This window comes from Protopterus annectens, chromosome 12.part0 (genome assembly GCF_019279795.1).
Source record: "Protopterus annectens isolate FY-2018-M chromosome 12.part0, PAN1.0, whole genome shotgun sequence".
NCBI classification, from domain to species: Eukaryota; Metazoa; Chordata; order Ceratodontiformes; family Protopteridae; genus Protopterus; species Protopterus annectens.
Genome location: NC_056746.1, coordinates 594,624,476 through 594,643,395, shown reverse-complemented (window position 1 = coordinate 594,643,395; position 18,920 = coordinate 594,624,476). Strand labels below are relative to the sequence as shown.

At 35.5% G+C, this 18,920-nt stretch overlaps 1 protein-coding gene across 1 annotated transcript in view; it reads left to right on the top strand.

Annotated features, from left to right (window-relative positions):
- Window positions 1–277: 277 nt before the first annotated feature.
- The window catches only part of LOC122816736, a 157,265-nt gene continuing 138,622 nt past the window's right edge, over window positions 278–18,920 (top strand). The window contains exons 1-4 of the mRNA XM_044089729.1: window positions 278–517; window positions 862–978; window positions 11,881–11,918; window positions 12,073–12,169. Of these exons, the coding sequence (XP_043945664.1) occupies window positions 930–978; window positions 11,881–11,918; window positions 12,073–12,169 (184 nt within the window). The 5' untranslated portion in view covers window positions 278–517; window positions 862–929. The remainder of the gene's footprint in view (window positions 518–861; window positions 979–11,880; window positions 11,919–12,072; window positions 12,170–18,920) is intronic.

The following is an 18,920-nucleotide window of genomic DNA, read 5'->3' as shown; positions in this document are numbered from 1 at the left end:
TCAAGGGAACAATACTGTCTACTTTCAGAAGCCAGTATGAAATAAATATATAGAGAGCATTTATGTTTATGCTGTGCTTAGTGACAAGTCCATGTCACATAGTCACATATCTACATTTTTGCTTGGGTGTAACCACTGAAAAAGTCAAGCCTTATTTGTATGCGCAATAAAGGTATATTACTTAGCAAAATGTAGAATGTGTCATGCTTTTCTTAACCTTTAGGGAACTGAAGAGACACAGTAATAGCTTGACTCAGTCACCAAAGAAAGGGAGTGACAGAAATCTTGTTTTAAACTGCCATTCATAGCTAATGAAAAGTGATCTCTGACATCAAAGTGGGAAAGAGTACAGGGTGTAGGATATCCACACCCTTTCAGGTTTTGACTGAAGAAGCAAACAGATTTAACAGATGCTGTACTAATTCAAAGGTTCAGTGTTTATGTGAGACAGAAACAGAAAAAGGCAGTTGCTTCAGAGTGAAAACGAACACAAGGACAAAGAAAGAAAGAAAGAGGTACAAGTGATACTATAGTAGTAAAAAAGTAGAAAGGCTTTATAAAATAACTTACAGCTATGTATGCGATTTAGCAACTATAGTGCCTGATTTACTACAATATGGGCAAACACGAGTCTGCCTTATGGAGAATATTCCAAGGCAGTATTACAAAGACAATTGGTCAGTAATGGAATAATTTACAATCTCAGTAGTATGCATTTAGTAATATCTCTTATTTGTAACGGTTTACAAATACTTTTCTAATACAGAATTATCCAGTGATGTGATACAAATACATTTTTAAATATTGAATTATCTTTTGGTCTTCTGCTGACTCCTTAATAATATTTTTGCTTTTCCAGGTGATTGTTGTCTGTAAACATTCCACAATTTGGACTGCAACTATTTAATCTGTAACTTCTACTTTCCATAATGGATTATTTTGCTGGATATATGAAACTTCCATTTTTAATTGTGCTAGGTAAGTAGAATGTTTTAACTGCTAAAATAAAATTAAATATTTCTTTCCTGAGCTCTTTTTATTTTTATATATATATATATATATATATATATATATATATATATATATATATATATATATGTATGTATGTATGCATTTATTGTGTGTGTGTGTGTCTGTGTGTGTGTGTGTGTGTGTGTGTGTGTGTGTGTGTGTGTGTGTGTGTGTGTGTAGTTTCTTAATGAACTATATTCTATCACAGAAAACACTAATGGTATATTACTCTAAATTATTATTAATTTCTACTTTTTTCTTTTATGTAGTTTTTACTATTTCTGGTTTCCATGATATTATAGGTAGTGCATCCGTTTTATGGCATGTTTCCTATTGTCTTGTTTTTTCTTTCACCCTTATTTTCAGTGTGTTATTTCTTGTTGAACATTGTTATGTGTAGCACATTTTAAATAGGCACAATATTGCAATGAAAGAGTGTTGAAATTAAGTCTGTGTTCAAAGCTGTTTTATATGCCCTTGTATGCAGATGCATACTTTCACACATATGTATATGCAATGCCCATGCACTGTTTCTGTGTATGCCTGCCTGCCTGTTTGTGCATTTATAGGCAGAGGCAAAATATTTATTTGAAGGCATTCATTGAAATGTGCACTTGTCTTTCGAGATTTCTGCATGTCATATAAAATATGGTTAACAGAGATTAATTATATGTAGCTCTATTCTGTTAGCAAGTTCATGGAGAACAGCATAGTGTTAGATTTTGCTGACTAAGCCAAACATAGTTCAATATTCAAATTAATACAAACAGTCCACAAGGAAAACTCATTACTGAGACTGAGTGACTCAAACCCAGTACTAAAGGTTACAATGTTTTTGTAGTTCATAGCTTTAACTCTGTGCTAAAACACTAGACCAGTACTCTTAAATGGCACAGGTATTACATTTCTCATTAAATACATTTATTAAAATATTTGTGTGGTAGTTTGAAGCAAATAAATAAAATCTGCATACCTTTGTACATTTTAAATTTTTATATTCAGCCTTGTACAGAGATAGAATACTAATGTCATATTTTGGGCAGCCATTTTGCTAACTACCTTAACAATGCTGTGATTGCATAACCATCATGAGCTTTGCAAACAATGAGGTATTTGACAAAATAGATACTAAAACACACACACACACACACACACACACACACACACACACACACACACACACACACACTTCATTGAATATATCAATGGCAGAATGGTGTTGCACATAAAGATTCATATGTGAACAGATATTATTGTACTTTGCCACTGATAGCAGCATTCTGTGGTCTCGCCACTGTTGAGCAAAATCATTGAAGGCTATACTGCATGATTTCAGCCTCACTCACATCAAGAGTTTCTAGAAGATGTTGAGGCTTTGTGACCTTGTTGGATGAAACCCTCACTATACTCAGGATGGTCTGAATTCAGTCAGCATCTTGGGCATGAAGTGTCAGTTGGGGAGGGACAGCAGTGAGTGGCTTATATTGACATCACCAGTCTGGTGGAAAAAATTTGTTGTGTTCCTTGCTACAGGAACAACATATGAGGGCATGACTGTACATGTGTAGAAGGCAAAATTAATGTGACTATGCACATCATAGAATATATTACACTTTAGCATAGTAGGTGCATGGCCATTGAACTGTATGTATTGGCCAACATGTTGTGGTAGTTAGGAACATAAAAAACTCCTAACTGCCAATAAGAGCATTAAAAACTGTTCTGAAGACCACTGGATGATGGCTTTGATTCATTTCAGTTACCTCCCTCATTTAGTATCCCTGGATAAAAGAAAGATGGGAGGAGGGATGAGTGAGCTTGATGGTAATAGGGAATGTGGGTGCAAAATCATATGAATAATAGTTGCTAGAGGGCATGCAACTCCATTTTACCTTTTGGCTCATAGGTGTTCTCTTTCACATGTAGTATCTGCCAGTATTAACACCATGAAGAAAGGTATGCTAACTTCATCCAAAGCTTCAACTGTAAATGATTTTCCTGATCTGTAGGAATAGACTTGTGAAGCAGAATATGCAGATATTTTACCTGGAAAGGTATCCCATGCACAGCAGGTTGCCTGTTATTGTTCATGAAAAATAGCTTCAGCGTAACATCTAAGTAACAATGTTTTCTAAACAATCAGTGTTCTTTCTCCTTCATTCCAACTTCCTGATTGTTTAGATGCTTGTTCCATATTAATGACCACATACAGTGCCTTATGATTCAAGTGTGTTAAGGACACATCTAAAAGAGAGAGGATGTTAACCTAGGAGAGATAATAAAATGTTGTTGCATTAAAGAATGCAGTAATTTTTATTACGGCTTTGAGTCTGCCAAGTGCTAAATGAAACAATTTTAAAAGAAGGACAGAGAAGACGTAGGAGTTGGATGTGAATTTAAATCATGAGATGTTCAGTCATCTGGCATTTAAATAGAAATAAGAAAATGTTACACTCGGTCTCAACTAAAGTTGAAAATGTTTAGGATTTGTGGCAAAAACACCCCTGTTTAATAGTCATTATGCCACTGTGTGGTTTAAAATAGGAGTAACTTTCTAACATGCAGTTGGCTAAGCTGCTGGTATAGGGTTACTTGGCCTAGATTATGTTATGCCTGACAAAAGTCTCAAGTGGAAGAATGACAACATGAACAGAATGAAAACATTAATAGGCATTGCTTTTCTAGAGTATGGCTAATGCAGTGAGAAAAAAGCACAATACAAATAAGGAAAGCACAGAAAATAAGCAATACTAAAGACAACATTCAAAACATAAATGGGTAGAGCTAGAGAACAAGACAGAGTCAGAATTCCTTACTAAACAAGCAGAAAGACAAAAAAGGAAATGAGGACAAAGGCACAGGATTAAAGAGGTGTAACACAATGAATCGAAAAGGACAGTAATGGTTAGCTACATTATGGACAATCAGTCTGGATAGGATACTTTCCAAATCATAACTAATGGGTCACTGTCTAAAGCAAAAGTTCCCGAGGACTGTAAGAAGGTAAATTTAGTACTGTCGCATAAAGGGGAGTACAAAAAACCTAAGTAACTGTAAACCTTTTAATCTGGTGGTCAAGGCAAGCAAAATTGTAGGAAAAGTCAAAAAGTCAAACTGGTTGGAATCAAAAAAGGCTGCATATTTCAGGCTAAAAATCAAGATAACATTCTGGTAAATAAACAGAAAGTTATTAATCAAAATGTCTTCAGTGCTCAGTAAATAAGTGAACACTGATTTTCCCATATATGTAATCTATCTAAACTTTATGATACATTTGTATTGTCTGGCTGGACAATACAATGCCCAGGTAGACAATATGCCCACATAGACAATGTATTTTGTCTTTTTACTCTTCAAAATACATTTGCAATATATTTTAATAGCTTTGATTATGTACTCCACAACTGACTGATGGAAAAGCATAGGTGTGCAGAGACTAAAAGGCTAGAATGAAGCTTAGTTAGAGTATATGATACAAAGGAGATTAAAGAAGAATGTTGATGAAACATCAAGACGTACCAAGCAGTGTATCCTGGTAGTCAGTCATAGATCCAGTGTTCTAGAGTGACTGCTTCAGGTATACAAGAATGATAAGAAAACACAATAACCTACTTACTGATGACACAAGGACTGCTGTATGAGAAGAGGATTAGTTAAATAATCTACAATGTATCTTGGAAAAATTAACAAATGGGTAGAAAGGTGGCAACTGAGGTTTAATTTAAAAAGTGCAAGATATGCAGCATCTTACAAGAAAAGTGAAGCTAATGGTAATGAAACAGTAGAAAAATCTCAAATTACTTTTATTAGTAATTGTCCTTGACCTCCATCCCCTGTCTCTCTTACTTTATGTTGATGACATGGTCACCGGTTTCTCTCACTTTATGTTGATGACATGGTCACCGGTCTCTCCCACTTTATGTTAATGACATGGTCTCATTTCACTTAAACTTGACCTCCTGTGCCATATAGCAGCAACTATAAGCTGACTTATTTTTTCTTATCAAATGGATTAATAATAAGCTAATTCTTCTGAACCCTTCCAAAAGAAAAGCATTGCTGTTTGGACCTCCTCTGAATGGCAGAATAACTCACAATCACTTTGTATCCATGACCATATTGAAAACCTCATTGATCAGGCCATCTCCTTCAAATACCATGGTATATGGCTTGATCTCACACTGAACTTTCACTTTCACCAAGAACAAGTATGGAAGAAAATACATTCTTTCCAATTTTGATTCTAAAACAGTTCCTATTTTTTCTCCAGACCAACCAGAAATGCCATTGGCAAAGGCTTTCTAATAGCACAGGTTGAATATGGATGCATCCAAGAAAACCCCTCCACCATCCAAACTATATGTAACTCTATTTGCCATTTCATTACTTCTCCCCTAGAAATGGCATCATTGTAGCACACTTAATAAAGAAAATAGTCTATCTATCAAACAACACGCTAACATCCGACGTAGATCCTAAATCTGACAGCTCCTCAAAGAACACCCCTGTACTTCCCTTGCCTCCAACCTATTCAGATGATGCCCCAATTACAGTCTAAAAAGTCTTAACCACTCTGCTCCAGTTCTTCCATGTTATAATCCAGACTTCATTGCACTAACCATGCCTTCTCCATCCTAGGCCCCAAACTCTGGGAACCTCTACCTACTAATCTTAAACACCTCATCTCAACCCCCCCCCCCATTCAATGCTCTGCTTAAAGATCATCTCAAGTCTAAATCAGTTTGCAAATGCTTTCTCTCTGGATATATCACCTAATTCCCCACTCTCCCATTCATCAGTCAGGCACCTTTGTCTTCCTCTCATTATTTCCCTATACTAATATGAAACAGCTCTTTCTCATTGTACATATTGTATATTGTTAACTTTCATGTGCCCTTGCCTCCCTTTTGCTACTTTTTCTCTATCCCTTCACTATTTAACTCTCTTCTTCTTCATATTCCCTCCTTAATCTAATCGCCATTCCTATTCGTCCTCTGTACTGTGTACTTTGTTATTATTACTGTTACTGATTCATTGCTGTCTGCACACAACATTTTATTTGTATTAATAATACTTTTTATTAACTTGCTTGTCTACCAACATCTATATTTGTCCATGATGAGACTGAAATAGAGCCATTTGTATCAGCGTTCTACCCAGGTTACCAAACTGAATAAATAAATAAATAATACTTAGAACCGATTACTAGGAATGGTACAAATGCGCTGCACCAGTGGCAATCAATATGTTAAGATGCAGCCCTTGGAGGTTCAAGTCGAAAAGCAAACTGTTGTAGTCTGCATACCAGGTGTTAGATCATACATTGAACATTATCTGCAGTTGTGGTGGACACTTATAGAAACTGCCATCAAGAAGGTTATTTGAAAGGTATATGGGGTAGAGGGAAGAAAACAAAGATGTGAAGACAGACTTGAATATGTGGGTCTCTTCTTTCTTGAAAATAACATGGTCTAAGAAGACATACCAAGGGTGCATGGCATTGCCACTTGGGGATGTAAAGGAATGAGTCAAAGTTAAAAGGATACAAGTAACAGTATAGGGTATTAAAGACAGATTGTGGGTTATATATTTGTACTAGAGATGTGACCATTGACAGAAAAGATTGCAGACACGTGGAATGTTCTTCCAGATTGCTTGTAGAAGATGGAATCAATGGACGTATTTAAGAAAATACAGGATATGTGTAAAAAGGGAAAAGAAGAAATAGAATGAGTTGTGAATGCTGACTATATCTAAGAGGAGTCTAGACAGGTCGTTTATCATCTTTCATTATTAAAATAAATTAAACAAAACTACAAGAAATAGAAGACCACCATATAATCTGTATTGCTTTAAATGAAATGGAACAGAAAGGACTGAATTTGTCTGTCCAATGCATATTAATTATTAGTGTAGCAAAACAAAAGAACATTACTTGCATTTAAACCTCTTTGCACTTAAAGGTTAATTTAACTGATTTTGGGTCACATTTGCTTGTAGAAACAAGATACATTGATATGATACTATGAAGTCATTAACTTCCTATTACAAATAGTGTCAGTTTAGTGCAATCTTGTGTTAAGCTGCTATTGTTGACCTGGTTCTGATATCCTCCAAATGTGGTATTAAAAAAACTGTTCCTTTTTCCTCAGTTGTCTGTTGGCACAGACATTAACAAATGCTCATTCAAGAAGATGGTGTAATAACAAAATTCTTTGGCAGTGCTAATATGCTTACTGTTTGCCATTGCAGATTTGTAGTCACTTGACTGTCAGCCTTAAATTATTGTCTTATGTAATCACTGAGTTGTCTAGAACAGTTTGGTAGTTAGGTGTTTATAGAAAGATGGCATCCCTGTTGCACTCTATTAAGTGCTCCAGTCAGATCTAATGACAAGATGGAGTGCAAATGGAATTGTAAAGCCTTGCTTGCAGCAACGTGACCTGCAGAAGATGTGTTTCAGATAAGGGCTGATCAGCAACTCAGAGAACAGATGTAGAAATTGGTGTTTATAATATAGATGAGTGAGTGAGTCAATGTTCCATGTTATCTTGATGTCTGAAAGAGTGTTAAACAGGAATATAATTTCCTTGTCACTGTGACAAACTGAAATCCTGCCAGCCCAGCTAGCTGGAATTTTGTAAATAATTATATGTCATGTGAAAATATTAATATGATTTATATAGAAATGCGACACTGCCAGCCCAGCTATCTGGAATTTTGTAAATAACCTTATGTCATTTGTGAATATTAATATGATCAACAGGCTTGCTTTACAAATGTAAGAGAACTATATGTTATGTGTATATTAAACTATTAGAAATTAGAGACTGTCATCTCTGTGTGCTCTTAAGGGAAATTGTACTTTACTATGTGTGCACTTGTCATCCTCACATTGTGTACGTCCCACACTGTTGCCAGTGGTGAGGATTGAGGCTCCTTGATTATTGGGCCAGTGCAGGGGTGTCACAGTTCTATACAGAGAAAATTACAAAATGCAATATATATACATATATTATATATAAAGTGAATATCATACTTGGCTTGAGGATGTAAAGGCAATAAATAAATGACATCATATACAGAGTTACTGAAAAAATACAGTATATACTTGCATTAATTAGAAAATGGCATCAGACTTGGTATGTTTAAAGAATCACAATCAAAAATAGAGACAGAGGAAGCAATGTAAACTGAAGAAGGCAATGAAGTGATTAAGTTATATGACCAGAGAGATAGCAGCTGCATTTTTTTTTTGGAATAGACAGTGGGGTAAAACAGAGATTCCCATAATTTGGGACCAAGGAAAAAGCATGGTCTGTCCAGCAAAGCCTAGCTTGAGGAGGGTTGGAGAGGACATGAGTGGTGAAGATGTCTAAGGGTGAATATTGGGGTATCTATGAATAGTCTGAAGATAACGATGATGGCAAAAATGCTAACACAATGGGAACAACAATTAGCTATGGAAAACAGGGGCAGAAAGTGGAACTAGACAGTAAACTATGGCAGCCCTGTAAAGGTGACAAAAAGTATTATAAATATAGAATACATTTTGAGGAGGAGTACTTAGATGAAGTTTTTAATAGCCATGTCTCTACATGATGGCAGGAAATGAGATCTGAGGTAATCTTAAAGACAGGGGCATGATGGAAAAAAGCCATCAAAGGGTGTCAAGGCTGGAGCAGCAGCCTCACCCAGTCAGATCCGACAAACTGTGAAGACCTAAATGTTTGATTGGATCGATAGAGTGAATAGGATTAACCCTACAAAAACATCACACACACACACACACACACACACACACACACACACACACACACACTCTTAAAGATGCACACACATCTAAACAGCCAAATATGTATCAGCTGTTTTCATCATAGTCTAAATGTAAATCCTGAAGCAACCAAGTATAAGGCAGGAAAAACATGTTCACTTCTCCTTGTAGTAGGCAAAAAACATTATTAGAAAGAGAAATAAGCACTTTCGTCTCAAATTAAAAATCCAAGAGACTTCATCAGATAAACTAACACAGGCAAACCAAGATTTAAAACTAGTACTAGGAATGACTTCATTTCCTGCTAGCAATCATAGCTGAACATTTTAAAGTGACAGTGCCTAAATAAAGCAGCAGTTCCCCAGATAAATATACATTCAACGACTGCTATTGATTGCTTGCAAAAAGCTATCAGCTTGTATATGAACACCCCATGTCATAAAATGTATATAATAAATATATACATAATTAATCACAGCTTAAAAGTCCACTATTATACTTGGTTGCTTCAGGATTTACTGGTTTTACTATTTTGGTTCGTATAGTCTAAATGTCAAAGCAAGTCAAAGGGGATTTGATTTTAAGAGACTGTGGAAGTATTGCATAGATTATCTGCTCCACATAACAGACATTGTTGCATACATTAATGCAAACATGTCTGTGGGATTACCCATACTGGCACAGAGTAGGGTGACACCAAGTCCAAAATGTGAGCACACAGAAAAAAATCTCTGGGATTCACTGGCATTGTACTGCAAAGTAAAAAGTAGCATGGTAATGGGCATGCTCAGAGTATGGTTAATTCTGAGGTAAAGATAGGGCAAAAGCATAATGGTCCAAAAAAGCATAGTATGCAGTGGATGGTAATGAATGCATAACATGCAAATAAGGAACCCCATGCAAATGAGTCAATTAGATTATGCAAATGAATGAAGCTAAAATAGCAGACTAATTCAGAACTATATAAATCAGCGGTGCTGCATACCCATTTTGAATGCTGAGATGCATGGTATATATAATGGGAGCCACATTAGGAATATCAGCAGCAGTAGAACAGCAACATGTGTTGAGATCTGCTGTTGTAGCCAGTGCTCACTATGCTGTGCATAGTGATCATCCACTCTAAGACAGGAGGTAGAATCAGCTCCTGACATATCATCACCTTACAGACTAACAGATTATGAACCAGTTCCAAATGAACAGGGATACTGTGGAGACCTAACTAAACTGTGTCACCCACAAGTGGATTCACTGGGGATGTATGATATGCCCATTCCTGTTTTCACAAAGATATGAAAAGCATTAACCTTTTTAGCTATAGTGTGCTTCTACTGACCCACAGGGCACATTTAGGCTATTGCAGGTGTCAATCTTGTGAATCCTAAACCAGTTGCTTGACATTATGTTATGCACATTGAGGTTCCCAGGGACAGAAGAAGAGTGAACTAGCACATGCAGGCCTTTTATGATATAAAGAGTTTCTCCTGAAGTCCTGGGAGGCATAGACAGCACCCATGTTGCTATCAAGCTCCCACCATGTCCAGAAGGCCTGTGATACACTAACATTAATGTCTTCTATTTCCTGAACTTTCAGGTGGTCTGTAATGTGCAGGACATTATTTATAATGTGTCAGTGTGTCACAGACCGGTTGACAGAATTCATTTTTTTTGGGACATGTACAAGCTATAACAGTTCCATACAGGGCATTTCCTACAGGGTCACCTGGTTAGCAGGTTCAAATATACATGCCTGAGAGACAGGTCTACACACACAGGTATCATGGACGCAGGCAGAAGGCCACATACAATATGTAGAATGTTATATGATAGAGGCAATGTCATATATATATTAGAGCCCATGTTGATCATCCCTGTATGCAACCTCCAGATCAAGCAGGAAAAGGCCTGTAGCATAGTCCTTACTCAAACAATGATATAAACTGATCCTACACTGCCAATAAAGGAAAATGTAACAGGCCTCTCACAGCAAAATTGTAGGGCAGGAAAGATATTCCTTGAGATTCTTAATGTATACTAGCTCTTAATTGCATTCTCAGGTTAAGGCATTGCCAAATTTGGTGGTTGCTTCTCCAGTTTGGTTTTTATTTGGAGTGCTATATGTGTACAGCCTACTCACCCTCCCCCCATCCAAATGGGTTTACACTGGGTACTCCAATTTCCTTCCACAACCCATGGATCTGCTGTAGGTGAATTGATACTCCCTTAATTTGCTTTTAGATGTGTGTGCTGTATGAAACTGAATGAATGTGTGCCTTCTGAGATGGCTGGTACGCCACTGAGGATTAACTCCTATACCATGTGTCCACTGAATGCTGGGATAGTTCCAGCTCCCAGAACTTACCTAAAATGAATTAATTGGGTAGATGCAGAATTAATTAATGAATAAATTATGTGTTGAAATGTCGGGTTACAATTCTGGCAGGTATTTCAATGTGACACATATTTTTTAAGGGCTTGCTTCTAAATGATAATGTTATAGAGAGAATGTTTTCCTAAGAATCCTGTCTATCTACACATGATGTTTGCAGTGTGAACAATGACGTCACCACTTGCTCTCTCCTTTGAGATAGATGAACAGAAGATTTCATATCTAGTATGAGACAGAGAGATGTCTTCTGAACCTGGTGCCACTGCTAGCAATGCTTCTTCTGGGGATATATCTCCAGCCATCTGTACTTAATCCCATAGCCAGCAACCCCTTTTCAAGTGATGTCATTTCCAAACTGGGAAGGAATTCTCACCTTTCAGTCACTGTTAAAAAAATTATTTCATGACTATCTTTGTTATAGAATGACACAAGTACAAATTTGTGGTAATTCTCCTTTCTAACTCTTCATCTGCTATCTCCCATTTTCCTATATGCACAATAGCAGATGTTTTCATGTCTATATGCAGTGTCCTTGCTTTTTGTCTTTGTAAAGTCACTTACAACTAGAGCAGATGACTTTAAATATTGCATTTCTGTCTTAACCTAACATAACTACACAGAAAGATGGACCAGACATATAATAAAACATCATATTTTAACTGCCAAGTTGTTACAAAATAATGTTTTTTTCTTTTTTTTTTTTTAGGTCTTGTTATATCAAGCAATATTGCTGTCTCTTATCAGGTAAGCAAATAATATTTTTTCTGCAGTGTGGATAGTATACAAGCAGTTAAGTAATATACCCATAATTCCCAAGGCAGTTTTGTCCATTTTTTGTAACTTACATATTTGAGATACCTTTGTTTTTTTTTTTTTTTTGTTGTTTGTTTTTTTAAAGGCTATTGGACATCAGCTTCAACATGAAATTCTACAAGAAGGCACAAAACGTCTAATAGAGACATATGGATCTTTAATAAGAAAGAAGCGGGCAGATCGTAAGTACACATTATTTTTATAAATGTATCAATGATATGGAGTTCAGAGTTAAATTTTAATGGCAATTATTTTACTTAATTGTTTTTCAGGTCATATTTAAAGAGTTATGAATTTTGAGGAATTGACTAGTTAATACTTAAACACAAGTTTGGTAAGCTTGCAAACTCTTTGCTGATAATTAAGAAATCCATTTATTGAAGTTTGTGGGTAACATTCTACAAAGCAAGTTTTAGTCACATCATAAGTCACAACAGTAACAACAATTACTGATCATACCTGTCAAAGTCCAGGCCCCTGCTTGTAAATGTTTCATCTCCCAAGACCCTTCTTACACTTATCAAGGTTATCAGAACTTGTCAGAGATTTGAGATGCATGGTTAGGCTTAAAAAGGCCCTTGTGGTCATTGGTAGCAAACACCTATGAATCTATGAACCTATGTCAAGATTTCTGCTTCATGTTTTTGGTCTGTTCCTCATAAAATGTGTAGCTTTCTGCCATATCTTTTGAGGATTGAAGTAACTTAATAGTTGACAGATATTTGAGTTTCAGGCTTCATATCCTTTAGAAAAGGTATGCTGATGCAAAACCCATTACCTTGAAACTATATAATCTCTCCCAATACTTTAAAATTTCAAATAGGTTATATTAAATAAGGGGGTACTTGTTACTGTGACGCTTTGCATCTACTTCACCCAGTGTTTTTGTTTTAATGTTTTTCTTTCGTATATTTATCAAATTGAGATGTCTATGTAGCAAATCCCAATGTGACACACATTAGCCTTGATTGGTAAATGGCATTTTTAATGAATGTCAGATTTTACCAAGCCTTTTGTTTACCTTATCTCCCAGTTTGCAGTTGAAAATGCTTTCAAGGGTTGGTCTGCTGTAGATCATCACTGATGCCTAAAGTAAGCTCTCTGTATTGCTTTTGTAGCAGAATTTAGTCAATGTTTTGTATTACCCATTCACAAATGCATCTTCTAGTTTATCTTGTCATAATACTGTTTTATTTCTGCTCTGCTATGCCTAGCAGCAGTTTAATAGAAGATAATCTGAGGTAATATTTTTTTCTGAGTGAACATGGTGATCATCTATCTGGTTAACAGATGACTAGTCATGACTCACCTCACTCTGAGCAATCACTTATTGATAAGTGCTTGGGGAGCAGTATTTACCATAGGGCATGAGAATTCTGAATTCAGGCATTTATTAAACAGTTGACACTGACACAATGGACTGAGTAACCTTCCTGTGAAATGAGCCTGATATTTAAATGTCTGTAGCAATATACTGCACTTCTCCAACCTGACTCATGATATCAATTTCTTCTATTATAGTAATATTATTCAAATACATTTCATAATTTGTTATTTGAATAATCCATGACTGGGTGCTGGTGATTCAGGATTTACCCACAGTTAGCAAGGACCAATTATGAGGACACAGCCAGAGTGATCAGACAAAGCCAGTCATGGGTAAATCAAGCATTACCCACATACAGGAATTGATTATTGCTATTCTACAATGATATCATTAAAGTAAAAAAAAAAACTTACCTTTTTTAAATAATCTGGTAGAAAACACACGTTGAACTGAACTGCAGAAAGCACGGGTCCTTGATACTCCACACTAGTCATAAACGAAAGAACTCGGTATGGCAATAACGTACTTTTAATAACATTTAAGTGTACAAAAATACAATCCACTTTTCGTCAACACAAATAGCTTGACTTCTTCAGAAACCATACAAAGGTAAATGTTAAAACAGGTTGCTTAAATATACAATTTGATTCTGTCACATGGTGAGTAAATTGAGGTTTAAAGGCGTACAACATAAATGCAAGAAATTATATCCAAACCCTTAATAAATCTCAAGCCGCCTTCCACCTCAACTGTACCTAAAAACCTCTCCAAAAGACATATAATATACAATTAAAAATTCAACTTTAAAATATATATAAATTTGTATACATTTATAAATATTCAATGTAGAAAAATATGTTGGAAAATATATAAATATATATAATAAATTGATATATGAACACATGCATATGTATATTCAATATTTATAAGAAGTACATGTAAATATACAAATACATAGAACACAAATTATATAAACAAGTACATAAGTATCTATACACTAATATAGTGTGAGTATATAAATCCTATGAAAACTAGATATAGAAATCCATAATGTATAATATATAAGTAAGATAAAATGAAATATGAGTATAAATATAAATATATTGTGTGAGTTAAATAACCCTATTTGTACATTCCATCGTACATATAATCTACATAATATAATAAAATACAATATTAAAATAAACAAGATATGTCCGATGGAATGTTCAACCAAAAAATATATATGTGTATTTACTAAAGTAAATATATTATTATTATTCACATTCCACTGAGATAAACATAAAAAAGGATGATAAATTAATAACAGATAAAATATATATAATATATATATATATATCTGTTAGAAAAAGCAAATAAATAAAATGAAATGAAATAAAATAAAAACTGATTGTACATATACTCAACCCAATACTGTTGTTTATAACTATCTAGCCAAGTTTTTCAATCTCAGAATACACATTATAGCACTCAGTTCATTAATCCCTGGGTATTGGCATGCATTGACTCTCAGTTGCCAGAGAAGTTCATTTCTTTCTAGTTTCAATGACTCTGGTCCACCCCTTTCATCATTCCTCAATTGATCTATGACTCTAAATTTAAATTGGTGCCCTTCATTTTCATTAATGTGCTTTGCCAATGCATTTTCTAATTTATTTTTACTAATACTACATGTGTGTTCATAAATTCTCTCGCCCAGCTTCTTATCGGTCTTACCCATATAGAAAGCTGGGCATAATGTACATTTGGCTAAATAGACAACTTGTTTACTGCAACAGTTGTATCTCCCATTGGAAATGTATTTCTTGCCAGCTATTATAAAACTATTTCCTGTATCGATGTACTGACAGAACCGGCACATATTACATTTATACATGCCTTCCTTATTCATACGTGGTTTGCTGTTGGATTCTAAAATAGCTTGCAAATTGTTCCCTCGTCTATAAACTACTTTTGGTGTTAATGGGAAAATTCTACTAAATTTGCTTTCTCTCATCAGGATGTCCCAATTTTTCAAGATGTTTACTACCTTATATGAGTCCAAATTGAAGGTACAAATAAAACTGTAAGGGTTGAATGGTTGTTTTTCTATACTAATTCCCATTCTACTCATACCCCTATTATTCAAAATCGGGGTATACAATCTGTTGTTCTCTTATGTTGTACCTCTTTGATTATCTCCGGGATCAAATTACATGGGTATCCTCTCTGTACGAAATAAGAATTCAGAAGCTTACATTCGTCTTCAAACTCAGTATCCCTAGTAACCATCCTTGCGGCTCTGATTACTTGACCTTTCACTACTGATTTTTTCTGAAAGGTTGGATGGCAACTGGTGTAGTGCAAAAACATGTTGGAATATGTCTCTTTACGATAGATCTTCGAGACGTAAACTTTTTCTTGATAATCTTTGCTTAGATCAATGTCTAAATATGCTATTCTGTTCTTATTATAGTTTGATGTAAATCTCAGAAAGGTAGTACTAGAATTAAACATTTCCAACATGTTTTCCAACTCATCAGTGTTACCCTGGAAGAGGATAAATATGTCATCCAAGAACCTAGTATAAAACTGAATATGCTCTTTATATACTAGATTTTTAACACAAATTCCCTTTCCCAGTATGCCATGGCTAGCACCACAAGGGGAACCCATTGCCACCCCTACTCTTTGATTGTATATTTCATTGTTAAATAGTACATAGTTATAAGATAGAACTGTGTCTAATAATTCTACCACTAGCTGGATCTCATTCTGTGGGGCTTCAAGGATTTTCAACATATGTGCCAACGACTCAATCCCCTCATGGTGCGGTATGGATGAATATAGATCTTTCACATCTATTGTGACTAACAGATCTTCAGCTCTGAACTCAAGGTTGTTAATATTTTCAAGAAATGACCAAGAGTCCTTCGAAATTTGGGTTTCACGTGTTATATATTTCTTTAAAATATTGTCAGCCACTTTGGCACATGTGTATGTAATACTATCTCGGCCATCAACTAGTGGTCTCATAGGTTCAGTTCAACGTGTGTTTTCTACCAGTTTGTCTTCGTGTTTGTAATACATGGATCCTGTATCACCACCTAGTTCCACTCCCGTTTCTAGCCAACAAAATGAAGAAGGAAATTTGACAGCCTTAATCGAATTGCTGTCCCAAAAAGTCAATAACCTTTCCAAGAGACTGGATGATATCCCTCAACCACAAAGTAATCTGGTTCATAACAGTCAAATACACTGTACTACTAACATGAATGTACCTCCCCAAGGAGGGCAGTGCTTTCTGAATCATCAAATGACATCATCTAACAGCCCTGGGTTTCGTAGAAGCGTTACTGCTGGCGAACAAGGACCAGGGACTACACAGAACGCTTTGGCTCAACCAGTGAACACAATTCCTCTAACTACACCAAATCTGGACATTTGGGTGAACAGAACATTTTCCTTTACTGGATTAAATACCAGTTTAAACAACACCATCGAGAGTACTCAAGAGGTAGGAATAGATTTAAAAACTAAATTAAATCTCCTTGACGAGAAGTTGTGTAAACTCAGGAAAGTACAGCTAGAAATAGCGTACTTCCGAGAATGTATCAACCTAAAAATATTCCCTAAAGGTTTAAGACTATGGAAATATCCTATGGGTCTTATAGATGGATCCGACTTTCATAAAGCGCTTACCAACATGTTTGACAAGCATTGTCTTGAGTTGTTGGAACTGTTCTGTATTCATTACCAAATAACCGTCGATAAACTTTTAGCGGAGACTAACCACTTAGACTTAGATATTAAGCATGACTGTAACTTTCCTAGGTACCGCTTCGAATATAACCATATCTTCGACAGCATTGATCAGTATCTGTTGAAGATAAATGTTACCAAAGTTAAGAAAATTAAGCGTGATGTAAAGGATTACGAAGCAGGAAAAGCATATCCCAAGCCATTGTTACATCAAGGAGAGCCAGTTATGAACGAAGTTACTAATGAAGCAGTACAAAACCAGGACCAAAGCCCTGTTGTTCCTTCTACTGATAATAATCAGACAGTAGAATGTCAACATGATGATAACACAGGTTCTACCCGTCAGAGTGAAAGGATAGCATCCTTTAATAATAACAATGGTAGTAACAATAGAAATAAATCAAATCAGAATGAACACGTTGTGAATTCAAGCCAAAGGAATTTTCAGAACCGGGCCTTGAACTTTGTTCCATCCAAAGCGAGACCAACCAGGAACAGGAAGAGAAACAAATGGTAGCTGTTCTAAATCCTACGCTACCTGTTGTTAATGTTCCTAAATGTAACAATTTGGTTAATTTAAATGAGGATTTTAAGGTTTATAATTATTCTGATGTGTCTTAAGTTCAGAAATTGTTGAATTACTAGCAAAAGGTCATACTTTTGTTCCTAGTGCCAGACTAGATTTGGCAAATACTCTCATTGATTTAAAACTTTTCACTAGAAAATTGAACCTGTTAGCATTAATGGGAGTAGATATGAATAGGAAAACTGACTATTATGTTGCGAGTGTGTATAATCCATCCTTACACCCATCGATTGCACTTTTTGAGCAGGTCAGTGAGTTGGACCTACGCAATCTTGTGAATAGAACATATATGCCAGGCCACTCAAAGAATAATTATTATAACATTAGTAGAGAGGACAGAGATAATTTGAAGTATTTATGCCAAGCCCCGGTTCGCATCATGAAACCGGATAAGGGAGGTGGCTTAGTTATCATGAACATAGATGACTATAATAGAAGAATGTTTGTCATTCTAAATAGTGATACCTATGTGGAAGCATCTAGAAATGAACTAAATGGTGCATACAGAAAAGTAAGAGCTTTTATAGAAGAATTGTATATAGAGGCAAGGATAGACAAAACATTATATAACTATTTGACTCAACCTGCACCTAGGATACCAATATTATTTGGCATCCCAAAAGTACATAAATGCATTGCTAACCCACCCATGAGACCACTAGTTGATGTCCGGGATAGTATTACATACACATGTGCCAAAGTGGCTGACAATATTTTAAAGAAATATATAACGTGTGAAACCCAAATTTCGAAGGACTCTTGGTCATTTCTTGAAAATATTAACAACCTTGAGATCAGGGCTGAAGATCTGTTAGTCACAATAGATGTGAAAGATCTATATTCATCCATACCGCACCATGAGGGGATTGAGTGGTTGGCACATATGTTGAAAATTCTTGAAGCCCCACAGAATGAGATCCAGCTAGTGGTAGAATTATTAGACACAGTTCTATCTTATAACTATGTACTATTTAACAATGAAATATACCATCAAAGAGTAGGGGTGGCAATGGGTTCCCCTTGTGGTGCTAGCCTGGCTAACTTAGTAATGGCATACTGGGAAAGGGAATTTGTGTTAAAAAATCTAGTATATAAAGAGCATATTCAGTTTTATACTAGGTTCTTGGACGACATATTTATCCTCTTCCAGGGTAACACTGATGAGTTGGAAAACATGTTGGAAATGTTTAATTCTAGTACTACCTTTCTGAGATTTACATCAAACTATAATAAGAACAGAATAGCATATTTAGACATTGATCTAAGCAAAGATTATCAA